General features: G+C 35.7%; 1 protein-coding gene across 12 annotated transcripts in view; it reads left to right on the plus strand.

The window, feature by feature from the left end:
- Positions 1-21,056, plus strand: part of KIAA0586 (KIAA0586 ortholog) — a 147,621-nt gene that overhangs the window by 27,696 nt on the left and 98,869 nt on the right. For all 12 annotated transcript variants that reach the window (XM_013056607.2, XM_013056626.2, XM_045069997.1 and 9 more), the window contains 7 exons: positions 635-862; positions 2,328-2,502; positions 8,489-8,686; positions 10,140-10,327; positions 12,545-12,652; positions 14,234-14,314; positions 18,886-19,079. In XM_013056607.2, the coding sequence (XP_012912061.1) occupies positions 635-862; positions 2,328-2,502; positions 8,489-8,686; positions 10,140-10,327; positions 12,545-12,652; positions 14,234-14,314; positions 18,886-19,079 (1,172 nt within the window). The remainder of the gene's footprint in view (positions 1-634; positions 863-2,327; positions 2,503-8,488; positions 8,687-10,139; positions 10,328-12,544; positions 12,653-14,233; positions 14,315-18,885; positions 19,080-21,056) is intronic.

A 21,056-nucleotide genomic window follows, 5' to 3' on the forward strand; every position in this document is an offset into this window, starting at 1 on the left:
GCAAGACGATGTGTTAGTTCAGTTGCCACAGCAATAAATGCCAAAATGTATTTTTAAACTTTGTTGTTTAAGAATCTATATCTCTAATGTTATGAAGAAATATTATGTGATGCACCAAAAAAAAAAAAAAAATTAAATAGAAGATTTGGAGGTTAGTTTTGGCTTTGTAGACAATTGGCAATATATGTCACTCTGTTACTGTGAATTCATTACAAAGTATGTTTGTTTAATTCTTAGAGCTATTTTAATTTATAAATATTTATTACAGAGTTTTATTACAAAGTTGTTTACTTTTTGAAAAATTTTTTTTAATTTAACTTTTTCAACATTTACTCCAGTACTATGGTTCGAACATCAAAAACTATGAGGTTTATAATGAAAACTTGCCCTCCTACTCTTGTACCTCAAATATTATTTCTCATTCCCCCTGCTCCATAAGGCACTGATTTTTTTTAGTTTTTCTTTATTCTTCTAGAGAGTTTTTATTCATATGTAAACCAATGTAATTTATTTACAAAGTATTTGAAACTGCCAAAGTATATTTCTATAATAGTGGAAAATAAATTCTGATACTTTAGCTGTGAAAGCACTACTTGGATATGTTTTAAGTAATTTAAATTTTGCTTTTGTTAAGGATGAACTGGCAAGAAAAGATTATGAACAAAAGAGATTTGATCAGAAGACTCAAAGGACCAAGAAAGCTCAGAATATGAGTAAAGATATTAAAATTAACATGCAAGACAAAACAGTAAACAATTCTGTACTTCATAGAAAACATTCTCAAAAGCAAAAAGAGGAGCATTTTAGAAATCCACTCTTGAAGAGCATGCCTGCTTCAACCCTACAGAAAGAGAGAAAAGAAGTAAGATCCTACTCTGGTTTTGTGATGTGAAGGTTGCATTATAATTAATTATTTCATTTCCTTTAAGCTATAAATAATGAACTGAATATGAGAATGTTTTTTAAAAATGTGAAGGACTATATAAAAATAAACTATCTTTAAACTATTGATATTGAGGGTTTTGGGAATTCATAATGTGGAAAGCAGTGCACAAAATACATAATTTCTTCCTTCTGAGATCTCAAACTTAGAATCATCATATTTTAGTTATAACAGGTATATCTAGAGGTCATCTAGTCTAAAAATTAGATTCTCTTATTTGTGCTACTCAAAATTGTATTTTGTCTTTGCATGTATATGTGTGAATATACCTTTTTTTGGGTTTATTTTCCAGTTTAGCGAATATGTCTAGTGCCTAGTGATTGTGAGATTTGGTACTAGATGCTCTGGAGGGTATGTTTTTGGCTGCTCTCATTAGGCTGTAACTTTCTCAATACCAAACATGGATTGTTGGACACATCAATAAAGCGTCTAATTTAGTACTGAGCACTTAGTAGATAAATGCTAAATAAATGCTAAAGAAATTAGCACTCAATAAATAAATAAATTTATCTACTAGATAAATGCTAAATAGTAGTAGTAGATAAATGCTAAATAAATAAAGCACTCAATAAATGCTAAAAGAAGGGTGCCTGGGTGGCTCAGTGGGTTAAGCCGCTGCCTTCAGCTCAGGTCATGATCTCAGGGTCCTGGGATCGAGTCCCGAATCGAGCTCTGTGCTCAGCAGGGAGCCTGCTTCCTCCTCTCTCTCTCTCTCTGCCTGCCTCTCTGCCTACTTGTGATCTCTCTCTGTTGAATAAATAAATAAAATCCTTAAAAAAAAATGCTAAAAGATTAAAGGTGGAATTAAGAATATAAAAAATCATTTTATTTATTTATTTATTTAAGATTTTATTTATTTATTTGACAGAGAGAAATCACAAGTAGATGGAGAGGCAGGGAGAGAGAGAGAGAGAGGGAAGCAGGCTCTCTGCTGAGCAGAGAGCCCGATGCGGGACTCGATCCCAGGACTCTGAGATCATGACCTGAGCCAAAGGCAGCAGCTTAACCCACTGAGCCACCCAGGCGCCCTAAAAAATCATTTTAAAGACTTGATTTATGTTATATTATTGTGATTGAATATAATTTTATAAAATGTGTTTAAACCTTACTTTGTGGGGCTAAAAATATACTTAGTAGTATAAGAACCTTTATGTTTCTTGAGTGGATGGCTTTTATATTTACCTTTCATGTTTATGAAAACCATAAAACATTAAAACTATAGTTTGAAAATTGTATCTAGAATTTAAGAGCCATTTAAAATAGAGGACTTTCCTGACCTGATAAATCTTATTATCGTACTTAAGCTGGCATAAGAAAGCTTTAGAAAATTGAGATCTGTTTGGTGACTATTTTTTTGGTGAGTTGAATAACTTTGTGTGCTTAGGGATTTTTGAAAGCAACCACAGTGGTACAAGATGAAGATTATATGTTGCAAATTTATGGAAAACCGATTTATCAGGGCCATCGCAGCACTCTTAAAAAAGGACCATATCTCCGATTTAATTCTCCATCTCCTAAGTCCAAACCACAGAGACCGAAAGTCATAGAACGAGTTAAAGGTAAGGAACCTCATTTTTCTGTGGTAGACCTTATTTTTTATGCTGTCAGTTTAATATATAATGTTTAATTTTTTCTTTTATTTTTTATGACTTATAAATGCAGTTCAAATTATATAATGCTTAGGCATGGAAAACAATTCTTCTAAGAGTAGGAAGAAATAGACTACTTCAAGGCATAAAATGGGAATAAGTAGGGAAAAAATATAGACCAAGGCACAAGATAGGAATAAGTGGGATAAGATAGGATTAGGTAGTATCTTCATATAAAGCATGATAAAGTTTGCATTTATGAGGCGGTATCTTGAATAATTTAAATTATAATCCAGGGGAAGTGGACATTTCCCTGTGATATTGCTCTATCATGTTCTTTATGAAAGAATGCTATAAATGATCATAAAAGGATTTATATAGTAAAGGTGAAAAAAATTTTTTGGTACTTTTTGTACACCACTAAAATAACTTCATTTTTACTGTATGTTTTGACTCATATCTACTATTTCACTAGTCTAGTATATTTATTAAAGTTTTATTTATTCTAGATAGAGAGCACACATGCATGTACATGCATGAGTGGGGGGAGGGGCAGAGGGAGAGGGAGAGAGAGAATCCTCAAGCAGATTACCCACTGAGTGTGGAGCCCCCTGCAGGACTTGATCCCATGTCCAGAGATCATGATCTGAGCTGAATCAGGGTTGGACACTTAACCAACTGAGCCATCCAGGCACTCCTCTCTAGTAATATTTAAATGTAACTCTTTTTTGTGTGTGTGTGAAAAAGGGCATTTATTTACTCATTATGGAGGGTCCTATATATTTTTTTTATAATAATTAATTTCTTAAAATTTATTTTCAGCAGAACAGTATTCATTGTTTTTGTACCACACCCAGTGCTCCATGCAATCCGTGCCCTCTCTAATACCCACCACCTGGTTCCCCCAACCTCCCACCCCCACCCCCCCTCCGCTTCAAACCCCTCAGATTGTTTTTCAGTGTCCATAGTCTTAATTAAATAGGGAGTCTGTTGACTGTGGTTACATTTTGAAATTTCTCAGCTTGTACTCTGGCAGCCAGTAAGCTTCTGCAGTATGTGATAACTAGGGGGTACCAACTCATTTTTGTTTCTTATCCTTTCTGGAAGTTGGAGCTGTCGCATTGCTTTAGTTTTCCATTCCTTTCATTTTTTTTTCATTCTATTTTATTTTATTTCTTTTCATTGTTCCAGAATTCATTGTTTATGCACCACACCCAGTGCTCAATGCAATACATACTCTCCATAATACCCACCACCAGGCTTACCCAACCCCCCACCCTTCTCCCCTCCAAAACCCTCAGTTTGTTTCTCAGTGTCCACAGTCTCTCATGGTTTGTCTCCCCTTCCAATTTTCCCCAACTCGCTTCTCATTCCTTTCATTTTTAAAAGCTAGGTGATCATATCGGGTGTCAGTTTATCTAGAAATCCTACTGGTATTAGTAAGTATAAAGCTTATGGATGATACTTGTTTCTGCTTGTTTATTGGCACTTTGCTATTATATTTGGGCTTTTGACAGCCGATGCAAAAAATAACTTGAGGTCTTAAAATACTTAAAAATCCAAAAATAATTTTAAGTAACACTTTTTTTTTTTTAAAGATTTTTATTTATTTGAGAGAGAGACAGTGAGAGAGAGCATGAGCAAGGAGAAGGTCAGAGGGAGAAGCAGACTCCCCATGGAGCTGGGACCCCGATGTGGGACTCGATCCCACAACTCTGGAACCATAACCTGGGCCCAAGGCAGTCGTCCAATCAACTGAGCCACCCAGGCATCCCTTAAGTATGATGGATGTAACTAAGAAACTGTGGAAACACGCTTATTCTTGGGTCTTGGTGCCTGTCGTTTTCTCTTCCCAGAGAGCTTTTCCCTCAGATATTTGCATGGCTTACTCTCTCAGCTCTTTGGATTGCTGCTCTTAGCTGTTCGCTCTTCAGAGAGGTCTACCCTGACCATGCTATCCAAAACATTACCTCCAACACTTTTCTTTCTCTCTCTCTCTTTTTTAAAAAGATTTTAGTTGTTTATTGGACAGAGAGAGAGAGATCACAAGTAGGCAGAGTGGCAGGCAGAGAGAGAGGAGGAAACAGGCTCCCCACTGAGCAGAGAGCCCTATGCGGGGCTCGATCCCAGGACCCTGAGATCATGACCTGAGCCGAAGGCAGAGGCTTAACCCACTGAGCCACTCAGGTGCCCCACCTCCTATACTTTTCTTATCCTTTTGCCCTGCCTTATTGATCTTCATAGCACTTTTCACAACCTGATGTTATATATATGATTTAAAAAAAATTTTTTTAAAGATTTTTATTTATTTATTTATTTGGCAGAGAGATTTATTTATTTATTTATTTATTTATTTGACAGAGAGGCAAGCAGAGAGAGAGGAGGAAGCAGGCTCCCCGCTGAGCAGAGAGCCCAATGCGGGGCTCGATGCCAGGACCCTGAGATCATGACCTGAGCCAAAGGCAGAGGCTTAACCCACTGAGCCACCCAGGCATCCATATATATATGATTTTTAATTTTTATTTTTTAATGCTTTTTTAAAATTTGAGTATAGTTGACACAAATGTTACATTTGTTTCAGTGTATAACTTAGTGATTTGACAAGGTTATACATTATGCTTTGTTTACCACAACTGAGGTAGCTGCCATCTGCCCTGTTAGATTGCTATTATAGTACCATTGACTGTATTCCTTATGCTCTGCCTTTAATTCCCATAAGCTATTCATTCCACTACTAGAAGACTGGATCTCCCTCTCCTCTTCACCCATTTTGTCCAACCCCCATCTACCTCCCCTCTGGCAACTACCAGTTTATTCTCTGTGTTTATAGGTCTGATTCTGTTTTTTAGGTTTATTGGGTTTTTTTGTTGTTGTTTTTAACAAAGAAAACTTGTATTTATTGAGCAATCAAAACAAAAATAAACATTTTTCTATGGGATAGGGCCTCCATTATCCTTGCTATAGATGTAACTGAAGATTAATAATTTATAATTTATTCATTATTTTAAATTTTAAAAGTACAGAAAATACAGAAAAAGGCTTTATAAGTTTTATATTCTAGGTAATCTCACTACAAAATCTGGTAAATTTCTGGTCTTTTCTTCTGGGTTTACTTGTTTTTTAAAAAATTCAATTTAGTTAACATATACTGTATTATTAGTTTCAGAAGTAGAGGTCATTGATTCATCAGTCTTATATAACACCCAGTGCTCATTACATCAAGTGCCTTCCTTAACACCCATCACCCAGTTTCCCCAACCCCCTACCCACCTCCCCTCCAGCAACCCTCAGTTTGTTTCCTATAGTTAAGAGCTTCTTATGGTTTGTCTCCCTGTTTTCATCTTATTTTATTTTTCCTTTCCTTCCCCCATGTTCATCTGTTTTGATTCTTAATTTCCACATATGAATGAAATCAAAGGTTATTTGTCTTTCTCTGACTGACTTGATTCTGCTTTTAGTTTTATTTGTTTTTAGATTCCACTTATAAGTGGAATCATATGGTATTTGTCTTTCTCGGTCTGAGTTATTTCATATAGAACAATACCTTCTAGGTCCATCCATGTTTTCTCAAATAGCACAATCTCCTTTCTTATGACTGTGTAATAAACCACTGTACATATATTCCACATCTTCATTTGTCTATCGATGGACATTTAAGTTGCTTCCATATCTTGGCTATTGCAAATAATGCTACAGTAAACATAAGGGTGCATATATCTTTTTATTTTTTTTCCATATATCTTTTTTGAACTAGTGTTCTCATTTTCTTTGGTAAATACCCAATAGTGGAATTATTGGATCATATGGTATTTCTATTTTTAATTTTTTGAGGAAACTTCATACTGTTTCCCATAGCAGCTATACCAACTTACATTCCTTTTTTTTTTTTTAAGAATTTATTTATTTGACAGAGAGTGAGAGAAGGAGAGAAAGCATAAGTGGGGGGAGCAGCAGAGGGAGAGGGGGAAGCAGGCTCCCCGTTGAGCAGGGAGCCTGATGCAGGACTCGATCCCAGGATCCTGAGATCATGACCTGAGCCGAAGGCAGAGGCTTAACCCACTGAGCCACCCAGGTGCCCCCCAACTTACATTCCTAATAACAATGCATGAGGGTTCCTTTTTCTCCACATTCACTTATTTCTTGTGTTTTTTATTTTAGCTATTGTAATAGGTATAAGGTGATAATCTCTATTGTAGTTTTGATTTGCATTTCCCTGATGATGAGTGATGTCATCATCTTTTCATATGTCTATTGGCCATCTGTCTACCTTCTTTGGAAAAAGGCCGGGTGTTATATTTTTGTTTATTGATTATTTTCCTTACTAGACTGTAAACTCTGTGAATACAGATGGTTTATTCAGTACTGTATTTCCTGTATCTGGAGCAATGCCTATGAAATGCTGAAAACAAATATTTTATTTTATTAATTTATTTATTTATTTTTTTTTAAAGATTTTATTTATTTATTTGAGAGAGAAACAGTGAGAGAGAGCATGAGCTAGGAGAAGGTCAGAGAGCGAAGCAGACTTCCCATGGAGCTGGGAGTCTGATGCGGGACTCGATCCCGGGACTCCGGGATCATGACCTGAGCCGAAGGCAGTCGTCCAACCAACTGAGCCACCCAGGCGTCCCTGAAAACAAATATTTTAAATGAGCACTCAAGAAAAATTCATTTAATTGAATGAATGAATACAAGACAACAGAATGAAAAAAGAAATACAGATGTGGTACTAAAATGTTTCTTCCTGGCATCATGGAGCTATATTTAAAAGTCTAGATTCATAAAATTACTCCCATATAAAAGTAAAAATGTAGTTATGTGAGAAGTTTATTTAGAAGATAGCCTCTTCTCCTTTATGTTTTTACTTTTTTTCACTTTCCTCAGGTTCCATAGAAATCAAACAAATTTCTAAGTTTTTAAGAATTCAGGATTCAGGGGCATCTGCCTGGCTCAGTTGGAAGAGCATGCGACTCTTGATCTCAGGGTTGTGAGTTTGAGCCCCACATTAAACGTAGAGATGACTAAAATAAATAAATAAATACATATATAAACTTTAAAAAAAGAATTCAGGATTTAATGTCTATATGGATTTAATTCACAAGAATGGAAAAAATACAATGATATTAACTCCTGTAAGGTTTGAATAGATATAGAATTTGACTGTGGATAATTTCAGAGGATAAAGACTGGTTATTCAGAATTATGTCATGAGTAAAGGTGTAATTAACTTTTTTGTACCCATAGGGAAAAAATGTAATGAGTTAAATAAATAATACAGTCTGAATCTGAATAGTCTTCTTAATCTTTTTTTTTTTTTTTAAAGATTTTATTTATTTATTTGACAGACAGATCACAAGCAGGCAGACAGGCAGGCAGAGAGAGGGAGAGGAGGAAGCAGGCTCCCTGCAGAGCAGAGAGCTCGATGCGGGACTCGATCCCAGGACCCTGAGATCATGACCTGAGCCAAAGGCAGCGGCTTAACCCACTGAGCCACCCAGGCGCCCCTTTTCTTAATCTTTTATTCAACATTTTTCCCCTTATCATTAAATCACTGAATTTGTTTTGTCGTAGTAGTTGAGCAAGTTGTTACGTGTATTCAGGAGCTCAGAAACCATGGCCTACAAGTTAGCTGCCTATTCTTAGAAGTAATATCGGAACCTAGCTGCACTCATTTATTTGTGACTGTAACATGACTGCTTTCATGTTTTAGTGGCAGAATTAAGATGTCGGAGCTGAGAGCACAAGGCCCATGAGACTAAGGTGTTTACTATCTAACCTTTTAACAGAACGTTTTTGCCAACCCCTGGTTTCTGTGTTACTTCTATTTTAAGGCCTTGTAATTACACCTTATTATATAGAATAAGATCTTTCTGTAAAGGAGAGTTACTGTATTTCTAGCTGGATAGGCGTTCCAACAATATTTTAAAATCTCTGTTACTGAATATTATTATTACAGGCACTAAAGTCAAGTCAATAAGAACACAAACTGACTTTTATGCAACAAAACCTGTGAAAATGGATTCCAAGCCCCAACATTCTGTGCCTGCTGTGCTGCCTCCTAGTGATCAGCAGTACTTGTTCAGCCCGAGCAGAGAAATGCCTACTGTTTCCGGTACACTGGAAGGTCATCTAATTCCTATGGCTATTCTTTTAGGTGAGTCCCAGCAAAATACACAGGGCCAATTTTAAATTCTTGTCAGCAGCGGCAGAACTTTCAAAATGACGTGATAGTCTCCTACCTTTTCCTCTCTCTGTGGTATTTGTGGGCAGGGCCTCCGAATGTGTCTTACTCCATGTAATAGCAATCTCTTAAATAACGGGCTCCCACTATAGTTTCACTCACAGGAAACATTCCTTTGGTATTTTAGAATACATTGCTATAGAGGAGACAAAGTAAAAAAAAGGTTTAGAATGTTATAGATTTCATAATAATTAAAGAATTTAATGTCCTGTCTCCAGCAAAGTACTTTGAAGTAATTGTATGTGCTTTTGAACTAGGCTGTGGTAAGTAAAAATTGTGTGGTATTCTAAAACACAGTAGTTGGTTATTAACTTGTTTGAGGTCTCTCAGACTCATTGTAAAAATTCAACAAATAATTTTTGCTTCCTCACTAGCTCTTCAAATCTAGTTAACTATTATTTTTTTCTTTTACTGTCTTTGCTCTTCTTTCTTAAATTTGATGAAGGACTTAGATATATCTTCCAGCAGAAGAGAGAAATTTTGATATTATGGGTTAATAGCATGTCAGCCTGCTAACTGTATCTGTTTAAACATGCCTTCTGTAAGTAGAGTAGCTAATACTTATAAAGTCCCTGCTGTGTACCTGGTACAGATCTAAGCACTTTACATATATGAATTTATTTAATCCACACTATAAAACACATGGTAATATACCAGTTTTATAGATAAAGAAACCAAGGCACAGAGGAATGAAGAAATTTGTCAAAGGCCATATAACTTGAGTGGAGCTGGGATTCAAACCCAGTCAGTTTGGCTGGGATTCAAACCCAGTCAGACTATGTTTAAAGAGTGCCCTGTTCTGTCCCTCTTTATTTTGAAATATAGGAAATAAATGGAACTTTTGAAGTGCAAGCTAAGTTTCTGATAGCTGTGGTAATTGCTATCAGTGGGAGTACATGCTATGTCTTGGTAGTGAGTCACTAGTATTTTGTTGTTGGTTTTATTCCTGTCCATTGTTGCTGTATAAAGTTTTGAGAATAAAAATAACATAGTATAACACATTACACTTTAGTCTTGGCTTTGCTGCTTACTGTTATGACCTTTGGCAAATTATGCTGTTCCTAAATGTGTTTTCTCAACTGTGAAATGTGGATAATATTAATACCTCAGAGGCTTATTTTGAGGGTTAAATTAGATAGTGCATGTGAAGTATCTGGCATGCGTGTGTGCCTGGTAAGTGTGAGTTGCTGCTGAAAGGATGACATGGTAGGTGTGTCAACTATAGTGACAAGAGAAAGAAAGATGATTGCGGATGGCGCTTCCTTTTCAGTTGAGAGAGAATTCAGCCATAAGGATCTGGGCTGTGTATTTGATTTTTCCCTTCATTTCTGAAATAGTTGACTCATCTCTTCCCCAAACTTTTTAGGACAAACCCAAAGTAAGAGTGATTCCATGCCACCCACTGGAGTAATTGTAAACAAGCCACACCCTGTAACAGTGACTACTTCCATTCCTCCATCGTCTCGAAAAATGGAAACTGGAATAAAGAAACCTAATGTCGCAATTATAGAAATGAAGTCGGAAAAAAAGGATCCTCCTCAGCTTACTGTACAGGTATGTCAGGGTGCATGAATAGAAAATTTTAAGGAAGAAAAAAATCTTCAGCTTAACTTTAACACTTAAAATTTATTACATTGCTTCATAAAAACTTTACTTTCATTGTGGGTCTTTTATATTTTAAAACTGTGATATTAGTGTAACCCTTCTATCCTTATTCTGTATGATCTAAGCTACTTTTTCTAAGCCAGTGGCTCATGTCCAAGTGACATGATGATATTCCAAAGTGAACAACTGCGTTGGTAGTATAGTGGTGAGCATAGCTGCCTTCCAAAGCGAACAACTGAACAGTATATTACAATTAATTTTAAAAGAACGAGTGTGACTTTAAATATATATAAGATTTGAATGAATGGAAAGAGAACTTATATGTGAAGATTAAATATTCAAGTTGCCAATTCTTCCTAAGTTAACATATAACTTAAGTCAAATTTCAATTTAGCAACCCCCCCCACAGACCATGTGTTTAATTTTTTGTTTGTTTTCTTTAACTTAAGGATCATTTTGATATTTGAAAGAATAAAGGGTTTTTGGGTACTGGACCTGTACAAAGAAATATTTCAGAAATAGTCTTGGTTGTTTAAAACAAATGTAATATAGGACACCTGGGTGACTTAGTTAAATGTCCAATTCTTGATTTCAGCTCATGTCATGATCTAAAAGTTGTGAGATTGAGTCCCATATTAGGCTCCAAGCTGTGTATGGAGTCTGCTTAAGATTCTCTCTCCCTCTGCACCACCCCCAACTCCAGTGCTCTCTCTCTCTCTCGTGCTGTCTTGCCCTCTCTCTAAAAAAAAAAAAAAAAAAAAAAGTAATATGTAGTAATTACTTTGTGTATCAGTAGGGAAGAGGAGTCTTGTAAGTGAAATAATATATGTTGTAGTTGGTTAATAATGTGGAAAATAGATCAGTTTTAGACTCTAACCTCCCACTGTATGGCACATGAATTCTAAATAGGCAACAGGCAAAAGTTTAACTGTAAAATGTAAAAGCAGAATGAGAAGATAATTATATAGAATCTTTATCAAATAGAATCTTTATCAAAGCTGAAGCTAAGTCCAAATATGAGAGAAGAAAACCTACATATAATAAAAGAATAGATTTGAATCTATAAAATCTAAACTGAAGCTAATATAAAAAATTCATATGTAAAAAGGGAAACATACAGTTAGAATATATGAAAGGACTATGCCGTAAAGGATTAATTCTTAAATCTGAAAACTTCTGTAAGTTAATAAGAAGGCAGGTGCAAATCTAGGAATATTCAAAGAACCTGAATAGTATCTTACAGAAGAGGAAATACAGTTTATGAGCAAGAAAATGGATACTTTAAATCTTTCTAGTTACTAAAATAATCCAAATTAAAATAACAATAATATAGCTCCATTTAAAAACTTATTGCTGAGACAATTATGTTTTTGACGACATGAATAGAACTCATTTGGACTGCATTTTGGCATTAATTATCAAGAATTTTAAATATTCATGCTCTATATTAATCTAGTGTCTGGTGATCTGTCATAATGAAATAATGCCAGGTTAGGGGGGGAAATGTTTAGGGGGGGAACCCTATATATATATGAAGAAGTTTTTTGTGGTGATATATATAATAGTGGAAATATTAGAAATGTCATAAATGCTTACCAACAGGAAAATGGTTAAATAATTAAGGCATTATTAAAATATTATATATCTAAAATATAATTATTAAGTTTATGGGAGCATGAAAGGTGCTTATAACCTAATTAAGATGAAAAATCAGAAATAGTAAGAAGTGGATAGTAAAAAGAAAAGGGAAGATTGAAAATAAAGTTATCTTTTTTTTTTTTTTAAGATTTTGTTTATTTATTTGTCAGACAGGATCACAAGTAGGCAGACAGGCAGGCAGAGAGAGAGAGAGGAGGAAACAGGCTCCCCGCAGAGCAGAGAGCCCGATGCGGGACTTGATCCCAGGATGATGAGATCATGGCCTGAGCTGAAGGAAGCTGCCCAACCCACTGAGCCCCCGGGCGCCTGAAAATAAAGTTCTCTTAATAGGGTCTTATGTGTTCCCCTTTATTTTCTAAACTTTATAAAATACTCTATCATAACTTAAAAAAATTGTTATCCATTGACTTCTTTATAAAAAGTTAAATATATGTTACTGATGTATAGACTGACAGGTATTTGAGTCAAAATGATGAACAGAAAGCTGGATGTTGTGTTTTGTTTTAGGTATTACCCAATGTGGATATTGATAGCATTTCGAATGGTAGTGCTGATGTCGATCTATCTCTGCCTAGTCCCAAAGAAGCATGTCCTCCTCTGAAAACTTGGATAAAGGTATTCAGAAATTTATCAGATAGTTTTGTGTAATGTCTGACTATGAAGTTTAACTAATATTATTCCATGCAAAGTCTTCCATTGTATGTCATAATAATTTAGGTTTTAAGGAAGAGATTCAGAATGAATCTAGTATTGCTGATGAATTTGAAAAAGAAAGTTTGTTTAAGATCCTTACATTTATAAACATTGTGAAAGTGATAATCCTTAGTGTACTTTTTTTTTTTAAAGATTTTATTTATTTATTTGACAGAAAAATCACAAGTAGATGGAGAGGCAGGCAGAGAGAGAGAGAGGGAAGCAGGCTCCCTGCTGAGCAAAGAGCCCGATGCAGGACTCGATCCCAGGACTCTGAGATCATGACCTGAGCCAAAGGCAGCGGCTTAACCCACTGAGCCACCCAGGCGCCCAATCCTTGGTGTTCTTTTTGGGTAATTTAAGTTGTCTCATATGTGAAGAGAGGATTTCTGTCTCTTTGGTGAAAAAGCTTGATTTAAACAGGAATCAAATTATAGTTTTCCTGAATATGAATTTCATAGTGATGTTTAGAGTTCATGTTTTGGGATGTTACTTTGTCAATATAGTATTGACATGATACAAAAATAGGCATTTCTCCCTAGTATTTATTTGCTATTCAATAATGAAGCTCTAACTTTACTACACACTTGAATAACACTGCTGCTTTCCCCAGCTTTCATCTGTTGTAAGCAGATGTAGTCCTCAAGGGTATAGGTTTAAGGAGAGGGAGAACACCAATTTTTCATGATCAGAAATAGTAAAACGGGTGTCCGGGTGACTCAGTTCATTAAGCATCTGCCTTCGGCTCAAGTCGTGCTCTTGGGATCCTGGGATCAAGCCCTGAGTTGGGTTCCCTGCTCAGTGGGGAGCCTGCCTCTCCAGCTGCATCTGCCCTCTCCCCTCTGCTTGCATGCTTTCTCTCTCAAATAAATAAATAAAATCTTTAAAATAAAATAGTAAAATAGAACTGACCTTAAATGGCAATTGTGCCTAATTTAATTTTTTCATCAATAACTTTTTTTTTTCTTTACCAGAAGTTTATTAAAACATATGGTTACAAATAAGTTTTTGGACTGTTTATCATTCTTCTCTCAGGGAGGGGCTAATGTGGTTTTGGGGACTAGATTATATCAAGTGAGGCCTACAGGCTAAATTAGTATCTCGCTAAATTAGTATTTATAACTTTCTAATTTATTTGATACTGTATCTGTCTTTTTGTGTGTTTGTATATACATATACTTACATATCTAACATATAAACACAACCTTAGGAGAGAAATCATAATCCTAGCAACCTGACTGGTTGGCTTAAGATGCATTGTTGATGGAGTCATTGACAAAAACTTATATTTAATTTTTGAGAGCTATTAAAATGAAACCTGATGGCTCAGGTAACTATCTTGGATTTCATTTTTTTAGTGAAATCAATTCTAAGTAGGATATTAAAATTAAAAAATAGAACTATGTAATTATAAGCTTATGTTATGGGTAGAAACATGGTAAATTATGTATAAATTTAAACAATATTAAGCACAACAAAATCTTCTTGAAAATGCTTTCTTAGACCCCAGAACTTACGACGGTAGATGAAGAAGAGGTCAAGTTTCCAGGAACGAACTTTGATGAAGTAATCGATATCATACAGGTAACAAAGCTTAGAAAATGTGAGAAATTATTTTTCTAGCAGTATTCTTCCATGTAATTAAAGATAATTATACATATGTATCTGTATATAATTTTTAGAGCAGTTTTAGTTTCTAAAATGAACAAAAATGAGATGAAAGTTCAGAGATTTTCCATATACCTTCTGCCCCCACACATGTATAGCCTCCCCCACTCTTAGCATCTGGAGTGGTACATTTGTTAAAATTGATGAGCCTAAATTGACCCATCATAATCACTCAGCATCCGTAGTTTACTTTAGAGTTCACCCTTGATTATGTACATTCTATGGGCTTGAACAAATGTATCCATTATTACAGTATCAGGCAGAGTATTTTCTCTTCTCTAAAATTCTTTGTGTTCTACCTATTCATTCTTCCCTAGCTCACCCCAATCCCTGGTAACCACTGACCTTATTGTCTCCATAGTTTTGTTTTTTCTGGAATGTGATGGGGTCAGAAGGATACAGTGTGTAGCCTTTTTGGATTCTTTTACTCAGTAATATGCATTTAAGCTTCCTCCATATCTTTTCATGACTGAATAGCTCATTTCTTTTTAGTGCTGAATAATATTCCATTGTTTGGATGTGCCACAGTTTATTTACTCATTCACCTACTAAAGGATATCTTGGTTGTTTCTGAGTTTTGGCAGTTGTGAATGAAGTTATGATGAACATCTGTGCACAGATTTTTTTTCATGAACATGTTTTCATCTCCTTAGGTAAATATCGAGGAGCATGATTGCTGGATTGTATGTTAAAAGTATATCTAGATTTGTAAGAAACCAGTGAACTTTTTTTCGAAGTGGCTGTACCATTTTTCTTTATCACCAGTAAGGAATGAGAGTTCCTGCTGCTGCACATCTTTGTCAGTGTTTGGTGTTGTAGGTATTCTGGATTTTGGCCAGATTTTGTGTAGTGGTATTTCTTTGTTGTTTTAGTTTGCATTTCCCTGATGACATATGATGTGGTGCATCTTTTCATACGCTTATTTTCCACCTGTATATCTTCTTTGGTAAGGTTGTCTGTTAAGGTTTTTGGCCTACTTTTAAAACGGGGTTTTGTTTTGTTTTGTTTTAAAGATTTTTATTTATTTACTTGACAGAGACAGAGATCACAAGTAGTCAGAGAGGCAGGCAGAGAGAGAGGAGGAAGCAGGCTCCCTGCTGAGCAGAGAGCCCAATGTGGGGCTCTATCCCAGGACCCTGAGATCATGACCTGAGCCGAAGGCAGAGGCTTTAACCCACTGAGCCACCCAGGCGCCCCAACCGGGTTGTTATCTTATTGTTGAGTTTTAAGAGTCCTTTGTATATTTTGAATAACAGTTCTTTTTTTTTTTTTTTTAAGATTTATTTATTTATTTATTTGACAGACAAAGATCACAAGTAGGCAGAGAGGCAGGCAGAGAGAGAGGGGAGGAAGCAGGCTCCCTGCAGAGCAAAGAGCCCGATGTGGGGCTTGATCCCAGGACCCTGGCATCATGACCTGAGCCAAAGGCAGAGGCTTTAACTCGCTGAGCCACCCAGGCGCCCCTGAATAATAGTTCTTTATCAGATATGTTTTGGCAAATATTTTCTTCTTGTTTATGGCTTGTCTTCTAACTCTCTTGATGTTGTATTTCACAAAGAAGTTTTTAATTTGAATGAAGTCCAGCATATCAGTTATTTCTTTCATGGATCACCCATCTGATGGTGTATCTAAAAAGTCAGTACCATACCCACAGTCATCTCAGTTTTCTCCTATGTTCTCTTCTAGGGGTTTTATAGTTTTGTGTTTTACATTTAGTCTCTGATCCATTTTGAGTTAATTTTTGTGAAAGGTGTAAGGTCTGTGCAAGGTTAGTTTTTTTTGCCTGTGGATCATCTTGGTGAAAAGATGATCCTTGCTCCATTGTATTGCCTTTGCTTCTATGTCAAAGATGAATTGACTGTATTTATGTGGTTCTAATTTTGGGCTCTCTATTCTGTTCCATTCATCTGTTTGTCTGTTCTTTCATCAATTCCATACTGCTTGATTACTATTGCTTTATAGAAAGTCTTGAAGTTGAATAGTGTCTGTCCTCCAACTTTATTCTTCTCCTTCAGTATTGTGTTGGCTATTATGGTTCTTTTGACTCTCTATATAAGTTTTAGAGTCAATTAGTTGATAGCCACATAATATCTTACTGAGATTTTTATTGGAATTGCATGGAATCTATAGATCAAGTTGGGAACAACCAGTATCTTGACAGTATTGAGTCTTCCTATCTAAGAACGTAGAATATCTCGGGGCATGTGGGTGACTTAGTCGGTTAAGCATCTGACTCTTGATTTGATAAGATTCTCTCTCCCTCTCCATGAACTCTACAAAAAAAATCATAGAATATCTCTTTATTGATTTGGTTCTTTGATTTCATTCATTAGAATTTTGTGCTTCTCTTCAAAAAGTTCTTGTACATATTTTGTTAGATTTATACATAAGTATTTCATTTTTTTTGGTGCTTATGTAAAGAGTATTGTGCTTTTAATTTCATTTTCCACTTGTTCATTGTTGGCAAACTTGTTATAATCAATAATTATTTCCAGGAGTTGTTTGGGGTTTTTTTTTTGTCAATTCTTTCAGATTTTCTATATAGACAATCATGTCCTCTGCAAACAAGGACAGTTTTATTTCTTCCTTCCAAACACCTTTTATTTGCTTTTATTGTCTACTTGCATTAGCAAGGACTTTTAGTACACTGTTGAAAAGGAATGGTAAGAGGGGACATGCTTGCCTTGTTCCTGATAGTTGAGTATGTTTTCACCACCAATATTATGTTACAGTGCTTTGAGAAACTTCCCTTTACTTTTGAGCTAAATGTATTTTAATTTTAAAATTATGAAGTTAGGGGCGCCTGGGTGGCTCAGTGGGTTAAGCCGCTGCCTTCGGCTCAGGTCATGATCTCAGGGTCCTGGGATCGAGTCCCACATCGGGCTCTCTGCTCAGCGGGGGGCCTGCTTCCCTTCCTCTCTCCTACTGTGATCTCTCTCTGTCAAATAAATAAATAAAATCTTTAAAAAAAAATTATGAAGTTAGTATTCTATAGTATAGTATTCTCTTCATCTGTGTCCTCTAGCTGCCTCAGTGAAATATAATGGATATCAACTGGTTCCCATCTACATCTCTTCTTTCCTGCTTCCTATTTTCTTCCTCCTTTTCATTTCCTTTGGCTCCCCCCCCCTCCAATCTATCCTTTCTTTATTCTGTTAAACATTTGTCTGTCTGACTTCTGGATTATTGGCAAGATCACCAGCTAGCTCATAGTGAGGGGAAAAGTTGTGAGGGGTCTAAAATCCAAGAGAAGAGTCCATATAACAGGAAGAGCTATAGAAATGATATAGAAATGGTAAAATAGAAGAAGGGGGAAAATAGGAAGAAGTAAAATATAGAGGATGGGAGAAAAGAATCATATACCATAGAAACCACTTGAATAATAAAATGCCAGTACAATTGCAAGATATTTATTCATATTTCTTTCAGAACTTTCACTGCTAACGCCAGATTTATTCATCATAAAATCAAACCCTATTTTAGAATATTAAGAGATATGTACTATATTAAAGGTTTTTGTTCACTGGCATGTTTTCTCATGTGAATTGCACATGAATGTTTCAAAGGCAAGAATCTTACTTATCTTTATATTTCTAATGCCTGGCAAAGACATTTGACAACTTTTTCCTCCCACGTACAAGTGAAAGAAACAGTTATAGAAATAACACATGATTTGGAGTCAGAGCCAAGTGTTCCAGTCCTGGCTCTGCCACTTATTAGTTGTGGAGTTAATTTTTTAATGGGAGGATATTAATCGAATTATAGTTTTTAAAGACTTCTAATTTTTTTGAGATACATATTAAACCATTTACAGGTAAAATGAGATTTGTGATTTGTTTCAAAATTATATGTGAAAGGTAAAGCAGATGGGGGTGTATAGAGGTGACACAAATTAGCTGTGGGTTGGTAATTGTTAAAGCTGGCAACAAGTAAATGGGATATGCATAATTTATACATAACCAATATAGTATATGAGCACTATTTTGTTTTCTTTTAAACATGTCTGATATTTTCATAATGAAAAGTTTAAAATTTTCAGAAATTATTTCTTTGATCATATGATGGTGCAAATAATGTATAAAGTAACCTAACTGCATTTGTAGATGTAAATTATAGGTTCAGAAAGAGGAAGCAGTGATATTTAGAAGCATTAATTTATTATAATAAATTAAGATAATAAATTTATAGAGGGAAGTGTTAATGTTCTATGCAGGAAAAACCAAGTTATTTAGTTTGTTTTATGACTGCTTAAAATGAACAGTGGGTTTTAAAAAGACAAAATAATTGTATAATTAAGGTTTCTTCAAGGCAATTTGTATGACAAATATATATATTGTAAATAACTTGATGCCACCTAATTAGAAATTCTATTGATTAATGTAGAAGTGATGGTTAATTTACCAACCCAAGTTTCATGCTTACCCTAGTCATTCAGTAAATGTTAAACAAATACATGAATGTAATAGTTTTGTTTTTATTATTACCAGGAAGAGGAAAAACGTGATGAAATTCCAGAACACTCTGAGCCAATTCTGGAGTTTAACAGAAGTGTTAAAGTTGTTTCTACAAAATATAATGGTCCTCCATTTCCGCCAGTTGCTTCTACTTTTCAGCCCACCACTGATGTTCTGGATAAAGTAATTCAGAGAAAAGAAACATTGGAAAATAGCTTAATTCAGTGGTGAGTTTACAGTGGTGTTGGTATGAACAGAATCGTAGTAGCAGATAGAAAGTATTAAATTTTAGGGGCACCTGGATGGCTCGGTGGGTTGAAGCCTCTGCCTTTGGCTCGGGTCATTGTCCCAGGGTCCTGGGATCGAGCCCCGCATCGGGCTCTCTGCTCGGCGGGGAGCCTGCTTCCCTCCCTCTCTCTCTCTGCCTATTTGTGATCTCTGTCTGTCAGATAAATAAATAAAATTAAAAAAAAAAAGAAAGTATTAAATTTTAGTTGAAAATCTTCCTTGTCTCCTTTTGTTTATTAAACTTTTCCTTGTTACAGTCACTGGGAACTATTTGATGTGATGTGAGGGTTTAAATAGTTGTTGAAGGTACTGTTTTTCTTGAATATTTGTATTTAGGCTGTCTATTATGGCAAAAGAGGCTGTTAAGTAACAAAAGCCTTCAAAATGTATGTATTCTTTTTTTTTTAATGTACATATTCTTTAATTCCATGATTCACTTCCAGAAATTCCTAAGGAAATAATTATGGTTCTGCTACTCAGCCATAGACTACTTAGCACATACAGTGCTTACCGTAAACAAGGCATTGTTCTGCATGTTACTTCTATAACTTATGAACTCTTTTTTTTTTTTTAAGATTTTATTTATTTATTAGAGAGCAAGAGAGAGAACACAAGCAAGGGGGGGCAGCAGGCAGAGGGAGAAGCAGGCTCCTTGCTGAGTAGGGAGCCCGATGTGGAACTCGATCCCAGGACCCTGGGATCATGACCTGAGCTGAAGGCAGATGCCCAAATGATCTGAGCCACCCAGGCACCTCTGAACTCTGTTTTTATCTCTGTTTTCACCTGTGAGAAACTTTAAGGAAGTTATGGCATAAACTAAACTTAATAGTAATACTTACCAAGATTGCACTTAGAAGAATATTTAATGATGTTGAATGATATTAAGAATTAAAAGACTGCACTCAAAAATACACATGCAGGGATACCTGGGTGGTGCAGTTGGTTAAGCATCTGACTCTGGTTTCAGTTCAGGTCATGATCGCAGGGTCGTGAGATCAAGCCCAACTTTGGGTTCTATGCTGGGTGTGAAGTCTGCTTAAGATTCTCTCTCTCTGGGGCATCTGGGTGGCTCAGTAGCTTAAGCCTCCGCCTTCAGCTCAGGTCATGATCTCAGGGTTCTTGGATGGAGTCCCACATGGGGCTCTCTGCTCAGCAGGGAGCCTGCTCTCTCCCCACCTGCCTACCTTTCTGCTAACTTGTGATCTCTCTGTCAAATAAATAAATAAAATCTTAAAAAAAAAAAAGATTCTCTCTACCCCTCTCCTTCTGCCTCTTCTCACCCCCCATCCCCACTTGCACATGTACTCTCTCTCAAAAAAACAAACACACAAAAAAAACCACCACAACAACAAAACCAAAAAAAATGTACATAGGAAAAAATTTGAAAAACATATACCAAATTGTTAGTTGTGTTTATCCATGAGTCCGAGATTTTGTGTGAGATTTTGTAACTCACATATTTCTCTACAATGACTATCTATACGTGTATAATAATTTTTCACCAGCCTCCTGGGTGTTGTAAAGAAATGTACAGAACTGATCTCCTATTATATTCCCTTTTTCCTTCCTTCTCTCTTTCCTCTTTCATTTCCTAAAAATGACCTTGGAAATAAATTGTCTTTCCTTTTTAAGAGGAAAACTACCTGTATTGTAGTCCAAATATTTATTTCTTTGAAGAGAGGGCAGCTGGACTTCTTTTCTAATTCTGATCTTGTGTGCTTTTATATGGGTGCTTTCCGAGTAGGGAACCCAACATTTTAGGTGCATGATACGTCCGATAATCCTTGACCTAAACCTTATTATGAATTTAAGAGGTCTGTTACACTTTTCATTAGGCTAATCTGCAAGTTGATTAAATCAAATTTAAATCTGCCTCCCACATGGTGATTCTGTTTCATGTGGTTTATTCAACTGGG

The sequence above is a fragment of the Mustela putorius genome, unplaced genomic scaffold (genome assembly GCF_011764305.1).
Source record: "Mustela putorius furo isolate JIRA1106 unplaced genomic scaffold, ASM1176430v1.1 tig00000129_pilon_pilon_pilon, whole genome shotgun sequence".
Lineage (NCBI taxonomy): Eukaryota > Metazoa > Chordata > Mammalia > Carnivora > Mustelidae > Mustela > Mustela putorius.